The following is a 19,577-nucleotide window of genomic DNA, read 5'->3' as shown; positions in this document are numbered from 1 at the left end:
TGTAAATGCTAAATTTACTGAGTTTTTACAAAGCAGATTTATATCTGGAATTATATAGTCTGGAAGCCTTAAATTCAACATTGTTTAAAAGAAAATGAAACAAACTCTTTGTAAGTAAAGCAAGCAAGCTACAATATGAAAAACATAAATGTAAAGATTCTGCCTTGGTTTATTTACATTTTGGGATGCTGTCTACTTCACAAAATTTACCCTCTATTTCTATGTCTAACAAATAACAGCTAAAAAATAGAGGCAACCAGTCTTACTGAAGACTATATATACAGAAAAAGACTACATGTATAGCAGCGTCAGACGTCACTTATGGATGCTGCGGCACCACTTCAGAGTGCTCACGGAGAATAACCAGGTTTTTCCCCAAGTTTCTTATAAATAAAATATTTAATGGGTTTTGGGAAAACATAGTTAGAAACGTTTAAATAAATCATCCTCAACCGTCCACAACTTTACCCCATTTCTTTCCTTCTTTCTTTGCTAGAGGTCTGCTAACTTGTCTATCCCTTTCCTCCCTGATGGTCAATTCTAGAGATAAGTCACTGCATTGAGAGGAAAGAAGTTGAGAAAAAAAAAATCATATAAAAAAAAGAGGAAAGAAATTGAGGAATGATTATTACTGTTGTGCTTAAAATCGCATCTGTTAAAAGGCAGCACTCCATGCTCTAAAGTGCTGTTCAAGCTTTCTCTGCTTATCCATCTTGTTCTACTCCTTTTTGGTGTTGGTACTGACCCAGAAGAGGGTTTATTAACAGTAACACTACTGGCTTTGGGCTGGATAATTCTTTGTTATGGGCTGTCCAGTGCACTGCATGACGTTTACCAGTATCCTGGCCTTTACCTGCTAGATGCAAGCAGCAACCTCTCCACAGGCTGCGGCAAACCAAAAGGTCTCCAGACACTGAGAAATATCCACTGGCAGACAGAGACACCCCTACTTGAGAAACACTGACCCGAGAGCTCCAAGCCGCCTCTGAGCTTTGAAATTTCATAATCCAGAAACAAATTCTTTATACACATTTCAAAAACTTTATTATATTATTCACAATATATTACATATAATAATATATATTACTCATATATATTATCATTCATAATAAAAATTATTACTGCTTTAAGAAATTTCATACATATTTTCTTGCCAAACAGTATAAAGCTGGTTGCTCTGCCTTTAACTGTCACTTTAACTCATCAAAGTAGATGTACATTAGGGAGGTAAATTTCAATTTACTTCATGGTATTCATACTTAATACAAAGATTATAAAAAGGCAGAAACTGCTCAAAGTAGATTTTTTTAAAACAGAGGAAAAAACGTATCAAGTGACCTCTGCTTACACCTAATAAAGTGCCAGGTAAACATCAACAAACCTCCATTTACTTGACTTTTCCGTCTTACTCGAGACAGCTGTTTGTTGGGCTTTTCTCCTGCTCTTGGTGTTGATGTGATCAGGTTGTTATCTATATCGCGTTCAATCCTACTCCGTTTTGAAGGATTTTCTCTCTCTTCCTTAAGATATAAGAAGAAAAAGCATGCATTGAACAGAGTCATTCTGCTGAATAGGTTGCATTCTTTTTGCCTTACATTTTTTTTGCCACTCTGTGCGACTTAGCTCCCCAGTCAGGGGCTGCACCTAGGCCACAGTGATGCAGCCGCCAAGTCCTAACCACTAGGCCACCAGGGAATTCTCCACATGTTACACACTTTTAAAATGATAAAATATGTTCACTACATTATTTACAATAGCCAATGTTATCTGTTACCAACTGATGGACACTCAGGTTGTGTCCATATCTTGGCTATTATAAATAACGCAGTGAATACAGACACATGTACACAAACAGTGGAATATTATTCAGCCATAAAAAATGAACTCCTGTCACTGGTGACAGCATGGATGAGCCTAAAGGGCATTTCATTAAGTGAAAAAGACAGAGAGAGACTTATACCATATGATCTCACTTACATGCAGAATTAAAAACAACAACAAAAAAAAACCCCCACCAAGCTCACAGAGGACAGACTGGTGGCTGCCGGAGGCAGGGAGGTGGGGTGAACGAAACGGCTGGTGAGCATTATCGAAAGGCACACAGGGCCACACGACACCGCAGGTCCCGGGGGCACGGCGCGCAGCGCAGCGGCCGCGCTTACAGTGCCGCGCTGCGTGGGTGAGAGTGCCCGTAACAGTGAACCTTAAAAGGTTTGACACAAGAAAAATCTGCAACCAAGAATGGTGGCAGATATTAATTCAACTTACTGTGGTGACCGTGTTGCAATGTATACAATACTGAGTCAGGCTATATGCCTGAAACTAATATATGTTGCTTCTCTCAGGTTTTTAAGAAGATAAAATATGTTGTTAATTGCTTTATTCTCTTTTTTTCGTATCAAGGAGAAACAAACAGAAATATCTAACAACAGAAGAAAACACAGAATAAACTCTGGCAAGAGTCATGAAAGCATCCATTGACGTCATCACACGACACAAACACCTCATAGCCACTCAAAAGAGCAGGGGCCGTTTCCTTGAGTGAGCCCGACTGGAATCTGCTGGCATATCACATATCACCAAAAATGACATAAAAATAACAGGGCCTGTCCACCGCCATCCATCTATGCCAACCTCAATCCTCAAAAGGTCCCAATCAACACTAAGGAGTCTATTCTCTAACGAAGTTCTCTATTAGTTTCCTTACGTAGGGGGCAAATCCACATCGCCAGTTGACACTATTTTGCAATACACAGCTATGATAGTTTGCCTTAAAGATTTTCTGACTTTTACAGGTCAGAATGTGAAAGCAATACATGATACTCAGTAGAAACTGTGCTTTGAAGTCTGTTTCTTCCCCAGGCCAGCAATGTGCAGGCACTCCACTCTCACGTGATGCCAGGCTACAGCCAGACACTTGATCACGATCACTCGCAACCATTCTGTATCCATACAGCCATTTTCACTTCCAGTACAGTATTCAATATGTTAAATAAGATATGCAACACTTAAAAAGCGTTCCAAGCATGTTAAAGGTAGGCTAGGATAAGCTATGATGTCAGGTAGGGTAAGTGTATTAAGGGCATTTTCAACTTACAACATTTTCAATTTACAATGGGTTTATCAGACATAACCCTACCATAAATTAAGGAAGATCTGCATTACTGACTAAAATAGTATACTCCATGCAAGAACCTGGGTTTTTCCATCTGTACCCCCATTTTTTGTCATTAGTACAATTCTTCCAGCCATTTCCTACATGAGCAATTTTCTTACATTACTGTAATACTGGCCTATAATTTCTTGCTGTTTCAATACCTGAAATCTTCTGATAAGGATTAGATTTTTCCACAGCAAATAATAATATACTATTGTGCATTTTCTAAAAGTTGAATATTATTTTACTGTCTCTGAAACAAACTTTGGTATTGCAAATAGCCAAAATTATAATTCCACAATTCCCTATCTGGATCAAAATGAAAAAAAGGTAAAACGGCAAATATCACTCAATACAGAACTCTACTTTTCCCACCAGTTTCTCTAATTTTACGTAGGCTCCCCAAGACAAGCTCCTTAGCACAAAATAATGTGTCAGGGATGCATAATGTGATTCCGCTGCTGCTTACTATTCCCCTGCGCTTAAAAATGACGACCAGGAAGCCTCAAATCCGAAACACTGGATCTTCATCGCAAGAAAACTATAGGGGCTCTTTTCATAAAGTCCTCACGAACAGAAATAATGCTGCAAAGCCTTATCCCACTCACTACTCTAAGCTCCAGCGTTTTCCCGAAGAAGCCTCTTAGCGCATCTGCTAAATGTAGATACACACATGCATCCCTGGAAAACGCTCACTCTGCAACCCTAGAAACAACAAGGGTTACAGGGAAAAATGGGTCCACGAGGGCAGAGAAGGGTACGTGGGAGGCAGACGAGCCAAAGCCGCTGTAAATCTGTAGCCACAGCACCAAGAAAACCAACGATGGGGACTTCCGGAAATGGCCTGGACGCCCCAGGCAAGCAGCTAAGAGCAGCTAAAACGCCGCCTCGGAGTTTAGTGAAAGGGATTCAAAACAAGCGGAGACAAAGTTTTATGGGAGCCGACACGTGGAGCTTTAGGGCAGGAAGACTGCAAAAATGGGCACGAAAGGAAATGCAAACTGCCCGATGAGAAGAAGAGTCCATGACAGACCAGGGGGCTCCCTCTTCAGGAGGGAGTCCCTGATACAGGTCACGACTTTTATTTTTTTATTTTTTTTTCTTTTTGAGAGTGCTTTATTCAAAAAGATCTAAGTCAGGTGCTTTAAAACATATCAAAATGTTACAGAAATTCACAGTTCCCTACTGAGGACTTGTCAAGTTACATTAAGATATCTAAACACATCAGTTTATAAATTCAGAACCAAACATTGAACCAGGTCATGTACCATTGCTTGAAAAGCAAGTTATGATTAAGAGAAAAGATACTTCACAAAGCTAAATCAAATGGGGAAACCCTTAAGAAACACTAGTAGTTATACACCAGAAACCAGCAGCTTGGAAAACAGGTCTGCGATCTGCTGGGGAGGCTCCACGGGTAAAACCGAGTTTCTCCCTTTACAGCTGGTCCATGTCTAGCGCTCGGCTGTAACACAGCGGGAGCTGTAACCTCCCACGACAGGGTTGCTGCTGCTGCTGCTGACTCACTTCAGTCGTGTCCGACTCTGTGCGACCCCAGAGACGGCAGCCCACTAGGCTCCCCCGTCCCTGGGATTCTCCTGGCAAGAACACTGGAGTGGGTTGCCATTTCCTTCTCCAAGGTCACTACTTTTAAATAAAAACTGTGTGTAGCATAAAATTCTACCTCCATTATTAAGGAATCCCTTGTCCAGTTTGGAAAAAATCATACATAAACCAAAACCCACTCATGTTATATTGAAACTATTTCCCTATTTATCAATATATATCAAGATCAACGTGTAAGAGCTAACAGGCATCCTTGGCAGCTCATTGGTAAGAATCCACCTGCAACGAAGGAGATGAGAGTTTGATCTCTGGGTCAGGAAGATCCCCTGGAGAAGGAAACGGCAACTCACTCCAGTATTCTTGCCTGGGAAATCCCATGGACAGAGGAGCCTGGTGGGCTACAGTCCATGGGGTCGCAAAAGAGCTGGACACGACTGAGCGACTCAACCGCACATGAGCTGACTGTCAGTGTGGAGGCGCCACACACCCAGCAGAGACACTGCACTGTGGCCAGAGGAGAATACATGCAGATACGTTAGCTTACCTCTCTAAAGAGAAACAGAAAACTAGTAAGGCCAGGGATAGACTTCTGCAGTCATTGACAATAATATTCTATTCTTCAGAATAATGCATTTAAATGTCTGATGAAGCTCCAATTCTGAAATTTGTCACCAAATCCTCATCTTTCTTAAACACTCATGTATATAATTTGGGGACATCTTTGGATATAGGATGAGTTTTAGAAGAGGAACTAGGAAAAGTAACATTTCTACATTACTGTACAGGTTATTTAAAATTTTTTTAATAACCCTACAATGTCTTCTCTGGAATCTGCATTTTTCAAAGTTGCCTCTAAGACACGCTTTTAAGGGTAAAGTCTTGGGAAGGTAGCATTCTAAATCTCTGAATCCCAAAGGAAATACAGAGAAATAAAGAAGCAACAAAAACCCAACAGCACATTTATAACGAAACCAGGAAACAAGGTTTCTCCCCCAAACTCCAAGCCGATGAGGACAAACCAGCAGCCGTAATACCGAAGGAATCATCTTTATCAGTGTTGAAGAAAGCAGAGCAATGCAAGACAGAATGGGAGCCATCTGAGGCCAGGAGAAGCCACCCCAAGCTGCTAAGAGGGTAGGTACTCAAAGGAGAGCATGGCAGGCCAATCTGATGGCAGCAGATGAAACAGGGCAGAGGGGCTGCTGCTCAATCCAGTAGCAAAGGGACCCACGATGGAAATGGTAGCAGTGCGGCTCCCAGGAGCTCTTGGCGCTGACCAGCTACAGCTCCCTTACAGAACAGGGCTGCATGGGGGGAGCTGCTAGGAATGGAGTCGAAGTTTCCCTGCAGAAAAAGGCACAACAGAAAAGCAAAGGAAAGTTCCAGATGAACAATGAATAGGGACAAAGAAGGCTTCCTAGCTGGCTCAGTGGTAAAGAACCCACCGGCCAAGCAAGAGACTCAGGCTCAATCCCTGGGACGGATATATCCCCTGGGACAGGAATATCCCCTGGAAAAGGAAATGGAATACCCACTCCAGAATTCTTGCCTGGAGAATTCCATGGACAGAGGAGCCTGGCGCGCTACAGTCCATGGGGTGGCAAAAGAGTCAGACACAACTTATCAACTAAACAAAAATAAAGAAGGATAAACATAGAGCAAAACTCAAAAAGCAATCACTGTATTTTTAACATTATTCAAAAACATCAAAAGTGATTAGAAAAGATACCCTGAACCATACATTCTAAAAATTTAGAAAAACTCATGTAAGAATGAGAGAAAAGAAAGCATAGATCTCAAATTCCACACAAAATCACTGTAATAAAATGTTGCTTAGTAGCTAAGTCTGTCCCTCTCTTGCAACTCCGTGGACTGTAGCCGCCAGGCTCCTCTGTCCATGCGATGTCCCAGGGAAGAAGACTGGAGTGGGCTGCCATTTCCCTCTCCAGGGACCTTCCCAACCCAGGGATCCAACCTGTGTCTCCTGCATTTGCAGGCAGACTCTTTACCACTGAGCCACCCGGGAAGCCCATAGCGAAACACAGGAGAAGTGAAAGAAAGCAGCTCAGGAAAACAGGTGTGCGAGAGCCCTCCCTGGCTGTCCAGGGGCTAAGACTGCAGGGTTCCACTGCATGGGGTGGGGGGCCGATCGCTGGTCAAGAAGCTAAGAGTCCTGTGGTGAAACCCCCCAAAATGCATTAAGAGAACAGATTGAAATTATACCTTTATTTCAAAACTGACAAAAGACATTAAAAAAGTGATATGGCACACACATCAGAGTCAGAAAAGCTCATGAATGAGGAGACAGAACAAAACAGAAATAAAAGAGGAAAACATTCCAGAAATGAAGACTAGGACAGACATGAAAGTTAGTAAATAGGACAGACTGTGTGCCTTGATGAGATTTAGAAGGTCAGATTGGGGGGAGGGGAGTTTAAGACATCAAAATGTAACAGATACTAAGGAAGATCCCACAGACAGAAAACAGCAGTCCCTGGGCAGGAAACCAAGGCCAAGACCGCGGTGAAAGAGCGAGCATCGCAGAGCTCTCCGCACACGCACAGCCGAGGGTCCACTCCAGGAGCGCACGCGCCCTGCTTTGTTCTGTGTTTTGGTCTGTGCGACTCAGCTTCACAGTCTTCAAGGCCCACACCAGGGACTGAATCCAGCGCTTCCAACAGGGAGAGCTCACAGTTGTAACCTAACCACTGGCCTGCCAGGGGGCTCTGAGAGTGCACTGTTGGACCACAGCCACCCACCCAGAAAAACGACAAGACAGACCCTAAACTTGCCAGAATTTAAAGAAAAAAAATTCTTTGGAGAACAAGGAAAAATGTTTGTTTAAAAAGAGAAAATTAGACTATCATCAAACTTTGAAAGCAGTGCATTTAATCCTGGAAGAAAATGGAATAACACTTTTAAAAATCAAGAGAAACTGTGAGACAAGGATATCATATGCAGTAAAAGTGGTTTTAAAGCACAGAACTCAGAATATTGTTTCTGTGTCTGCTTCATGTGGCATCTGCCAAAAAATGACTACAGACAGCAGCCAGAGGACTGCGGAAAGCACTGAACACACCGAGCACACACAGGCCCCGTGCCAAGACGAGCAAGGGTGAGAGGCCGCGAGCGACGGCTACCAGCTCAGGACAGACACACCACAGCGAAGACTGGTAAGAGATATACAGATTTCAAAAACTGCTCACTTTAAAGACATTCTGAGAAAAGCTGACAGAATTCATTTTTAGCTGGTAAGAAATAACAAATGACATTATCTAGGCATAAAAGAACAGAAAGGCAATGGCACCCCACTCCAGTGCTCTTGCCTGTAAAATCCCACGGATGGAGGAGCCTGGTGGGCTGTAGTCCATGGGGTCGCTAAGAGTCGGGCACGACTGAGCAACTTCACTTTCACTTTTCACTTTCATGCACTGGAGAAGGAAATGGCAACCCACTCCAGTGTTCTTGCCTGGAGAATCCCAGGATGGTGGAGCCTGGTGGGCTGCTGTCTATGGAGTCGCACAGAGTTGGACACGACTGACGCGACTTAGCAGCAGCAGGCATAAAAGAAATAATACCAGATGAGATTCTAAATCTTCAATAAGGAATGGATACCACTAAGGCAAACATGAGTAAATTCAAAAGATCTCTGTGTTCAACAGTTCTAATATGTCCTTTCTAGCTGTCTTCAACACTGGTACCTGCTACAACCTCTGCAGCCTCACTATACTCCAGTAAAGTACTCTGAAGTCTCAGAGTTTCTTCTCTCTCTACATATATATGGAAACACAATAAAGGTACTCTCATTGTTTTGCTTTGCAATATTATTAAATTTGGTCTTTAAAACTGACTCTAAAGTTATTTTAGAATTTAGTAATTCTTTAAAAAAATTATAATTTATAATCAAGAACAGATTATTGGATTGAAAGAGGGAGCTGGGTGATCTGTGATTCCAGTCTGCTATGCCTAGTGATGAAGCTGACATGGAATGCTATAGCTCATGACAGGGAGAAATGCACTCCAAGGAAACTAGATGCAATTGTAAATTACAAACGAAAATAAGATAAAGTTAGCGTCCCTTTGGCTACAAAATTGTCTTATGCAACAGAACATATTCAAAGAGAATTATAGTGCCAATTCAGCTGTCCTGTCATTTGAGAACAATCATTCAGTTTTTAAAAAGGAAACAATACTTTAGATGTACACGAGATCTTTAAAAGCCAAAATAGTTATAGCCTTTCAAGCTTAAATTACAAAACCCAATGAGGTGTCTCAGAAAGTAAGTTTGTTATATTGCTTTGGTTGAAACAAGGTATATACTCATGAGACTTACAAACTCTTACACAGAGTGCTGAAAACCTACTCAATGCAAGTCAGTAAAAGAAACAAGCAGAGGCTTTCCTGGTGGCCCAGTGACTAAGAGTCCACCTGCCAACGCAGGAAACTGCCTCGATACCGATCCGGGAAGATCCCACGTGCCGTGGAGCAACTAAGCTCCTCTGCCGCAACGACTGAGCGCTAGAGCCTGTACCGTGCAAGAGGAGAAGCCGCCGCCATGAGAGGCCCAAGGGCGGCAACAGAGACCGGCCCTCCCGCCACAGCCGGAGGACGCCTGCGCGCAGCGACGGCAGACACAGACGGGCCAGCAGGCAAGAAGACAGAAAGCAGCAGACGCTTCCACTTTCTAGTGATGAAGCACATCACCGGAAGCCTTAACGGGAAAAACAGACGATGAGTTGGCACCGGTGTGTGACTTGCACTCATCTGACACTGCTGCTGCCGCTAAGTCGCTTCAGTCGTGTGCGACTCTTAGCGACCCCATGGACTGCAGCCCACCAGGCTCGTCCGTCCATGGGATTTTTCAGGCAAGAGTACTGGAGTGGGGTGCCACTGCCTTCTCCGCATCTGACACTAGTATCAACTAATCATCAAAGGTCTTCTTCACCATGAATGCAAGGTAACAAACACAAGTGAATTAATTTTTTGCATCTCAGTTTATCCTGGAATAACTTGTGTCAATGTCTGTGATGACTATGCAAAATAAAAAAAGGGCTTATGATGACTGCCACCTTAGCACAAATCAAAACGTGGGCACCCAAGGTTATTGCATTTTTCACAGCCATGCACTCGCACGGGGAAAAAAAGTCAGCTATACTTGAGACCGTCCCTGACGAAGCCGTGAAACTAATTATATCTCAGCCCTTAAACAGGTGCTAAATTCTATGTGACAAGATGGGAAGCACACACACAGCGCTTCTGCGGCAGACTGTGCTTCCACAACTGTCTTGAGGAAAAGCATCTGACTGACTGTTGAGTTGTAAGCTGAATTAGATCACTTTTTTGGTCGCTTCTTGGCCTTTTGGCTAAGATCAAGTGTAGATCACTTTTTCTGATAGAAAACTATCTTTACTTGAAGTAGATTATTTTCTGAAAAATGAACAAAGCAACTCAACAAAAACTAATACACTTTTTGTTGCCAACAATAAAATTTGAGCATTCAGATAAAAACTGGGATTTTAGGAACCTTGGACAAGCCATTGTTAATCTCAAGAGTTTCCCAATATTGTTCTATTGAGATCAGTGGGGTTGTTCAGAAATGTGATTTCTAAACATTAAATAAATAATGAGATATGTCAATGTGTATACATATGTGGAAGACTTACATGATAAAGTGAACCATTATTTTCCCAACCAAAAAAACAGTGCATGATGTTACAAAATCATATGTAGGTAAAAAGATTCATTCCAAGTGCAGGACAGACCAATAAAAAGATCACTGTAGAGCTTTCAAAGTCAATATTGGAACAAGAATTTAAGATATCACACCACTTGTCAAGTTTCGGTATAAAAGCTGCAATTATCTAAAAAGTATACTAAAAGACTCTTCCGCTGTCTAAATACCTGTGTAATTTCCTTTTTGTGTATCAAAGACAACCACAAGCTATGTTCTGTGAAGCAACCGTTCAAGAGGTCTGTAAGGCTTCCTTGCTGGTCCGGCGGTTTAAGAAACCTGCCTTGCAACGCGAGGGGCACGGGTTCGACCCCTGGTTGCAAAGCACCACAGCTGCCGAGCCCGAGCCCTCGAGCCCACAGGCGGCAGCTTCTGAAGCCCTCGAGCCCAGAGCCAATGCTCCTCAGCACGAGAGGCCACTGCAGTGGGAGGCCCACACCCAACTAGAGGGCAGCCCCTTGTCGCAGCCAGAGAGCCCTGCACAGCGACCAAGAGCCAGCACAGCCGGAAATAAACGTGGAGAGAGAGAGAATATCAGAAGAAAAACAGGGCCATAGAACCGTGCATACTGTCCTGTTTCCCACTAACTCCCTCTTTGTCTTTAGAAAATAGTTAAAATATTAATTGTACCAACATGTAATGGGTTTAGAATTAAAATTTTGATATTTTCAAAATTCCTGTTAGTATCTGAGATACAGATAGATATTACCCCCATAAACAAAAAGTTCTTTAGGGTTTCCAATAATTTATAAGATTGTAAAGGATCCTAAGTTCAAAAAGTTTAAGAACCACTTGCTCAAGAGGGACCACTAATGAATTCACAAGACAAAATGTAAAAAATCACTCCCAACAAACGGGGAGAAAATTTGAGCTGGAAGGGAGAGCTGACAAGCGGCAGTCAGAGGATACAGAGTTTCTTTAGGGAAGGATATAAATGGTTTAAAATTAACTGTGGTAACGACTGCATAACTCTGTGCATATACTAAAGGCTACTGAACCTATGTCTTAAATGGGTGAGTTTTAGGCCATGTGAATCACATCTCAATAATGTTACATTATATGTATCTATCATATAATCCAACAATATCAATCTTAGTTATTCACCCAGGTTTAACTTAAACAAATGTCCACACATGGATTCAAAACATAAATATTCATAGCAACTTCATTCACAATAGCCAAAACGCAGAAACAACTCAAGTGGATAACAAATCACGGTATGTGGTGCGTGAGTGCCAAGCCACTTCAGCCGTGCTCGACTCTGCGACCCCATGGACGGCAGCCAGCCAGGGCCCTCTGTCCGCTGTCTTCTCTAGGCAAGAACACTGGAGCGGGTTGCCATGCCCTCCTCCAGGGGATCTTCCCGACCCAGGGACTGAACTTGCGTCTCTTATGTCTCCTGCATTAGCAGGCAGGTTCTTTACCACTAGCACCACCTGGGAAGTCCTGTGATATGTGGTATACTCACACAATGGAATACTGTTTGGGGCACAGGAGAGAGAGGGGATAAATTACAGATACATGCAGTAACACAAATGAATCCAAAAACTTTATGCTGAATGAAGGAAGCAAGACATGTTATATGCACAGGTAACGTTAAAGAAGATTCACACACTCTATAGCAACAGAAGGCCAACGGCTGTCTAGGACGGTGCTGTGAGATGGTCTGCAATGCTCCAAGGATACTTTTCGGTCATGGGTGTATAATTCTGTTAAAATTCATGAAAACATATAATTTAAATCAGTGTGTCTTACTGTGTTTCATTATACCCCATAAAATTAACTGTTAAAAAGTCAACATAGGAGATAAAGTGGAATTCTAAAGATAACTAGTTCATCAAAAAGAAGGCAAGATAAAACAGAGTAAAAAATAACAAATGGGATAAATACAGAATAAATTACAAGATGGGAAACTCTAAACTGAACCATATTAATTAACTACATTAAATGTAAATAAACAAGCCAATTTAAATACACATACATATGGTGGGGAAAGGTGTATCAGGCAAATGGTAAGAAAGAAAGCTGTGTGGTTATCAGTATCAGGCTGAGTAAATCTCAAGGCAAATAGTATTACCAGAGATGAGAGACATTTCACAGTGGTAATAACTCATACCCAACAATCACAAGCGTGTATGCCCCTAACAAGAGGGCTTCAAAACATACGCAGCAAAAACTGACAGAACTGAAAGGAGACGAGTTCATAATTAAGAGATGGAGATTTAAAAGAAGACACAGAGTATTTGGATATTATCAAACTATCTGATTAACGGATATTTACAGAACTGTACTGATCAATTCCAGAATGTACATATTTTTTTCAAACACATGGGACATTTACCAAAACAGTCCATATGTTAAAAAATATCAAAAGACACCAAAGAAGTGAAGTCACACAGTATATGTTCTTGGGTCACAATAATATTAAATTAGAAATAAGCAATTAAAAGATATCTAATAAATGCCCAAATATGTGATCTGGCAATTAAATAACATATTTCTAAATAATCCATAGACCAAAAGGTAATAAAAATACAGTCAGAATGTATGGGAAAGGAGTACTTTGAAACGCATAGCTTTAAATATGTGAATTAGAAAAAAAGTGAAGTGTAGTATTACTGATCTAAGCAAGGGGCTGGGAAACTACAGTACAAACGCCAAGTCTAACACACTGTCTCCGTATGACCAGCAAACCAGAAGCAGTTTCTCTACTTTAGTATGGTGGTGGGGGAGGCGGGGATGAAATGACTGACACTATTTTATGACGATTACATGAAAATCAAGTACCAACAGCCAAAGCCGTGCTCATTCCTTTATGCATCATCTGCAGTGGGAGAGTCGAGTTGTAAAGACTTGAATGTTACTTATCTGAAATATTTACATAAACAGTTCACTAATTCCTAATCTAAGTTCTCGCTTGTATAAGCTGGAAAAGTAAGCGGAAACCAAACATAAAGTAGAAGAAAATATTAAAAATAACAAGTAAAAATCAAATAGACAGTGGAAAGAAAAGAGAAAATGTACAAAGACAGATGTTGGTTCTTTGAAAAAGTAATAAAACTGAAGAAGCTCCAGCTGCAAAGGGATCAAAGTAAAAATAAACTGTTCACATCAGGAGGGAGAAGAGCATCAGCACAGACCCCACCGAGTTCATCAGCTGGCAGAGAGACACTGCCAAGACTTCACATCTAATAACTGACAACTTCAATGCACAGACAAATTCCTGGAAAAAGACGTATGACCGAAATTCAAACCAAAAGAGAAAAGCTCAAATTTATAGTAAAAAGCTATCACACAAAGAAATCCAAGTCACATTCCAAAAATCCCTCTCCAGAATTCACCGCTGAATTCTACTGATAATTTAAGGCTGAGATGATACTTTGTCACCACAAGCTCTTTCAGGAACAGAGAAGCAGAGGGACAGTTCTTGCGTCAAGACGCCGGCGTAGCTCTGATCCCAAAATCTCAAAAGTGTCACAAATCAAAACTACAGACCAAACCCTCATGAGCAAGACACAGAAAATCTCTAAGAACAACAACCGCACCACACAGCAGCAAACCGTATCCAGCCATACAAGTTTAATTTTCAGCTAAAAAAATTTATGTTCTACTCCACATTAAAAGAGGAATATCTGAAGAACATCTCATTAGATGCAGCAAAGTCTTTGACAAAATCCAATATAATAAAACCTTACAGCAAACCAGGAATAGAAGGGAACTTTCTCAAACTGCCAGAAGATAACTATGGCAGACATTTAGCTAACATCATACCTAATGTAAACAAACTCTGTTCCCCCAAGACCAGTCACAAGACAAATGTTTGCTTTTACCACTTCAACTCAATGTCCTAGAGGCCCTCACCAATGCAATGATGAAGAAAAAGAAATAAAAGGTCTAGAAATCAGAAAAGGAAGCCATATCTGGTATATGATATGATTGTATGTGTATAGAACCCTATGAAATCTTCAAGACTGGAATGATTAAATAAACCTAGGGATTTCACATAGCACCCCAGTCAGCACAGAAAAATTAATTATATTTATATATATTAGCAAAAAACAAAGTAAAAACTTTAAATGTATCATATCATTTAATGCAGCACCATAAAACATCAAATACCTAAGAACGGAACTAATTAGTATGTATAATACCTTCAGATTAGCACAAAAAAATTAAAAACACTTATATTAACACAGAGATATATCATGATCATGAACTGGCAGGCTCAATACAGTTAAGATGTACAGTCTCACCAAATGATATATACATGTGATATAGTATTATAATCCCAGTAGGTTTTCTTTGGAGAAAGACAAGCTAATTCTAAAACTGACATATGAGAATAAGGGATCTAAAATAGTATTTAAAATGTATCTTTTATCTCAGTGTCTTAAATACAGTGGTGTTGTCTTTTTCAGAATTTGGATATGGGTTGGCAGCTAGTGTTTATTGAGTATCAGGTACTTTATAACCTTCATTTGGTATTTTATAGATTAAAAAGTTAAAAAACTTAGGCTCAGTGAATTTAGATAACTTACAATGTTAATTATAACAATAGTGGTTACAATAGCTTGTCCAAGATAAAAAAAACTAAAAGCAAGTGTCACAGTCAGTGAACAGTCAGTCGCTGTGCACTCCTGCGTGCCCTGTCATTCTTGGCGCTTTCAGAAAACACCTTCTTATAAATGCTCACGCTTTCAAACCACATGGTGCTGCTACTACCATCTCTACATCACAGGTGAGGACACTGAGGCACAGGAGAGGTAAGCAGCCTGGCCAGGGCTACACAGCTGTCAGCAGCAACCCTGGAGCTGAAACTGATGCGCCTGGTCTCAGAGCCTGCACCCTTGCCTACTAGGCACGACTGCCTCTCCAACGAGGGACAGGCTGGGATCTAACCCAGGTACAATTCGACTCTGTCTCAAAGCGGTCAGATGGTATCTTCATATCATCACCTACCTTATGTTAGGACTGAAAATTTTCTTGATGAAAGAAAGAAAGAATTGAGTCTTTCTATGCTACTGGCTTGGTCATTTATTTATCTTCTATCATCAGCTCAAAGTTGAAGCTTACTCTGTCTGGGGAAAGCCTGCACCCTCGTATTCTTTCATGACTCATCATCCTCTGTCTTCAGTGGCAGAGTACTTCTCTTACTTCCACAAGGGTCCTTTCTAAATCCAAGTTAGTTAGAAAATTTCTTATGTAGCCACTGGCTTCTTTGGTTCCTTTGCTTTCTCTTCTTGTGACCTTTTAAAATTAATGGTGAAACTGGACGTCATGGCCTGGCCTTGCCTTCCCTTCTGAGCGTCCCCCTCCCAGGCGCCTGACATCGTCTCGCGCCTGGCTCACGACTCTGGCTTTTTGAAGCTCGGTCTCTGCGTATCAGCCAGGCTTTCTGCTCTTCTTTACTGTTCTGATTTCTAGACATGGAACAACACACTAATTCCAAATAGGAAAAGGAGTACATCAAGGCTGTATATTGTCACCCTGCTTATTTAACTTATATGCAGAGTACATCATGAGAAACACTGGGCTGGAGGAAGCACAAGCTGGAATCAAGATTGCTGGGAGAAATATCAATAACCTCAGATATGCAGATGACACCACCCTTATGGCAGAAAGTGAAGAGGAACTAAAAAGCCTCTTGATGAAAGTGAAAGAGGAGAGTGAAAAAGTTGGCTTAAAGCTCAACATTCAGAAAACGAAGATCATGGCAACCAGGCCCAGCACTTCATGGCAAACAGATGGGGAAACAGTGGAAACACTGGCTGATTTTATTTCTGGGGGCTCTAAAATCACTGCAGATGGTGACTGCAGCCATGAAATTAAAAGACACTTACTCCTTAGAAGGAAAGTTATAACCAACCTAGATAGCATATTCAAAAGCAGAGACATTACTTTGCCAACAAAGGTCCGTCTAGCAAAGGCTATAGTTTTTCCAGTGGTCATGTATGGATGTGAGAGTTGGACTATAAAGAAAGCTGAGCACCAAAGAATTGATGGTTTTGAACTATGATGCTGGAGAAGACTCTTGAGAGTCCCTTGGACTGCAAAGGAGATCCAACCAGTCCATTCTGAAGGAGATCAGTCCTGGGTGTTCATTGGAAGGCAGGAGGAGAAGGGGACAACAGAGGATGAGATGGTTGGATGGCATCACCGACTCAATGGACATGAGTTTGGGTAAATTCCGGAAGTTGGTGATGGACAGGGAGGCCAGGTGTGCGGCAGTCCGCGGGGTCATGAAGAGTCGGACACCACTGAGCAACTGAACTGAACTGAACTTCTAGCTCGGACGACTGCCAGTATTCTTGCCAGTTTAGTATCACTGATCCATTTTTATTAACATTTTGCCAATAAGTTTTAATCTGTATTCTAGCCCTAACTTGATATAAAAGTCATTAGAATACTTAATTTAATAAACATATATTGTTCATTTAAGAGGTGTTATTAGTTCACTATTAACATAAATACACAGTAAAGCATATTAAGAAGAATAATGCATTATTAAGAAGATGGTTTAATAACAATTTAGATAAGAATTAATAATTAGAAGCCAGTATAAATTTCCCAGGTGGCTCACTGGTAGACAATCTGCCGGCCAATGTGAGATGCAGGTTCGACCCCTGGGTCGGGATGATCCAGGGAGAAGGAAACGGCAGCTACTCCAGTACTCTTGCCCAGGAAATCCCACTCCAGTACTCTTGCCCAGGAAATCCCACTCCAGTACTCTTGCCCAGGAAATCCCACTCCAGTACTCTTGCCCAGGAAATCCCACTCCGGTACTCTTGCCCAGGAAATCCCACTCCAGTACTCTTGCCCAGGAAATCCCACTCCAGTACTCTTGCCCAGGAAATCCTACTCCAGTATTCTTGCCCGGAAATCCCATGGGCAGAGGAGTCTGGTGAGCTATAGTCCATGGGGTTGCAAAGAGCCAACACAACTTAGCAAATAAACAACACAACAGCATAACCTCATTAGCAGTTAAATGACAAAATAATCTTTTAATTTACTTCTAACAAAAGGATAGTAGATGGGAAAAGAAACAGTATACTCTGAGTTCAGTAAGGCATTCAAATACTAATTTATCACAAAAATCTTACTGAATATAATAATAAAAGCTGGGATGAATTAAATGAATTTGTAGTTGTGGTGAAAACCTTGCTCAAAAAAATGAATTAATGAATAAGAAATTAGCTTGCAAACAGGTTTTTATTGGCCCCATCCACTAATGGATAGGCATAACAAAATTTTAGTTTTTGGCTTAAAAAAAATAAGTGACAAGCCTGAGTGTTTTGACTGACATGGAAAAATCTGCTGACCAACAGAGAAGAGCGAGAACTACTAGATGGACAGGAAGCAGGCAGGAGTGGGCAGAGGTCAGAAGACACAGGAGACCGACAACCCTATCTCCACTTCTGGCTGTTCCCTTTCAGGACCAAGGTAACCAAGAAGCAGCTGACCAAGACGCTAGCCTGTTATCACATACGGCTGCATAATGAAGACGAGCACTATCCAGCCAGGACAGCGACCGAGCGCTTGGACTTGCACAAGGGGAAAAAGAACACGTGGGGAAGGAGAGGCAGGCGCACTGTCTTCAGGGTGAAGAAGGGCTTCCCAGTAGTTAGGGCTGCTCAGGAACCAACTCGACACAGTGATGTTCTCATCAGACGACTAAGGACAACCCAACGGGAATTTAAAGACTCAGGCATTCTTGTTTCTGGAAGGAATTTCATCTTTTTTACACAATACTACTAGAATACCTACAGGTCTATGTAAATTAACTCAAAGAAACTTTAAAAATTATACTTAAAATTAGCAAAGGAAATCTATCATTATGAAAAAATAACATTTTACTTTTCTACGTACCAAAGTGACAAATTTACACTGTAAGAAACTATCCATATAGAATAATCCGAAGTAAGAACACAACTGTAGTCAATAGTGATGATAAAGTCAACATACAATGGATAATAACACTATTCTCTACAGAGTGCCTTGAAGCTTCTCAAACCGCTTCTCCACCTGTCTGCCATCTGATCTGAGGGCAACTCTGAGGCAGACGAGGCCGTCAGCATGAGGCCCATCTTACTGTCTTCTCGGGGCTAAGAGGGGAAAACGGCTTTTCCTAGAATTCAAGCTGGTCCGGAGTATGAAGCACGAACCCAGGGCTCATGCCGCCTGGTTAGTGCCCTTTCTCTCTTTTTTTCGCCACACGGCCAGTGGGGTCTTAGTTCCCTCACCAGAAACTGAACCCAGGCCCATGGCAGGGGAAGTGCCAAGTCTCAACCATGGACCTCCAGGGAACTCCCCATTCTTTCTTTAGTAACTCTGTTCTCCCTTCCATGAATAAAACATTTTCATTGTACAAGGGTTAGAATTCAGACAGATAAATCATCTTCCTAATTACATAATGTACAAAATTAACAAGAAACTTCAACTTATGTTTGAAATGAATTAAAAAAAAAAAGAAATAACTCAAATGACTAAGAAATATTTCTTTTACTTCCCTTAATACTAAGCTGAAAAAACAGAAGGCTAACTGAATCAGTTAAGTAGAATACTGTTTTCTTGACCAACCATTAAATATTTTACACGTAACTACTCAACACTAAAATGTAGACACACTCCGTTAAATGGGGCTCTAGCAATATCAGACCTCTCATCTTCATAAGCTTAAAGTACACAATCTGAGTGTCCTTCTTAGAGGTATACTTAGCAGGTGCAGCCATTACTTTGGGTGTGCTTCCTTTAATAAACTTTTTAATTGAAGACAGCAGGCCGGTCTCACTCTTCGGCGGCTTCTCCCCTCCTGAAGGCAGGCTGTCGTCAACTTCCGAGTGTTTCCTCTTGGCTCTGGCAGTGCGTTGCGTTTGGATTTGATTTGATTGCTGAGAAGCTTTGCGTGTTCTCAGCCTCATCTTTTATGGGTGTCACATGTAAAACTATAAAAGAAAAATAATACAGGTTATTAAAATTAAGCCTAGCGTACCCAAAGGTGCCCAGTTTACCTAGGTTTGTGGAATCTTAGTTTCCCTGATGGGGATCAAAACCAGGCCCTCAGCAGTGACAGTGCAGAGTCCTAACCTCCAGACCACCAGTGAATTCCCAAGAAACTAACTTTTT

At 41.4% G+C, this 19,577-nt stretch overlaps 1 protein-coding gene across 1 annotated transcript in view; it reads right to left on the bottom strand.

The window, feature by feature from the left end:
• CTDSPL2 (CTD small phosphatase like 2) overlaps positions 1 to 19,577 on the bottom strand; it is a 72,707-nt gene that overhangs the window by 28,572 nt on the left and 24,558 nt on the right. Inside the window, exons 2-3 of the mRNA XM_052646961.1 lie at positions 19,187 to 19,396; positions 1,382 to 1,520 (exon numbers count right to left, since the gene is read on the bottom strand). Of these exons, the coding sequence (XP_052502921.1) occupies positions 1,382 to 1,520; positions 19,187 to 19,372 (325 nt within the window). The 5' untranslated portion in view covers positions 19,373 to 19,396. The remainder of the gene's footprint in view (positions 1 to 1,381; positions 1,521 to 19,186; positions 19,397 to 19,577) is intronic.

The sequence above is a fragment of the Budorcas taxicolor genome, chromosome 10 (genome assembly GCF_023091745.1).
Source record: "Budorcas taxicolor isolate Tak-1 chromosome 10, Takin1.1, whole genome shotgun sequence".
Taxonomy (NCBI): domain Eukaryota; kingdom Metazoa; phylum Chordata; class Mammalia; order Artiodactyla; family Bovidae; genus Budorcas; species Budorcas taxicolor.
The sequence above is the reverse complement of the archived record's forward strand: the minus strand, read 5'-3'. Positions and strand labels throughout refer to the sequence as shown.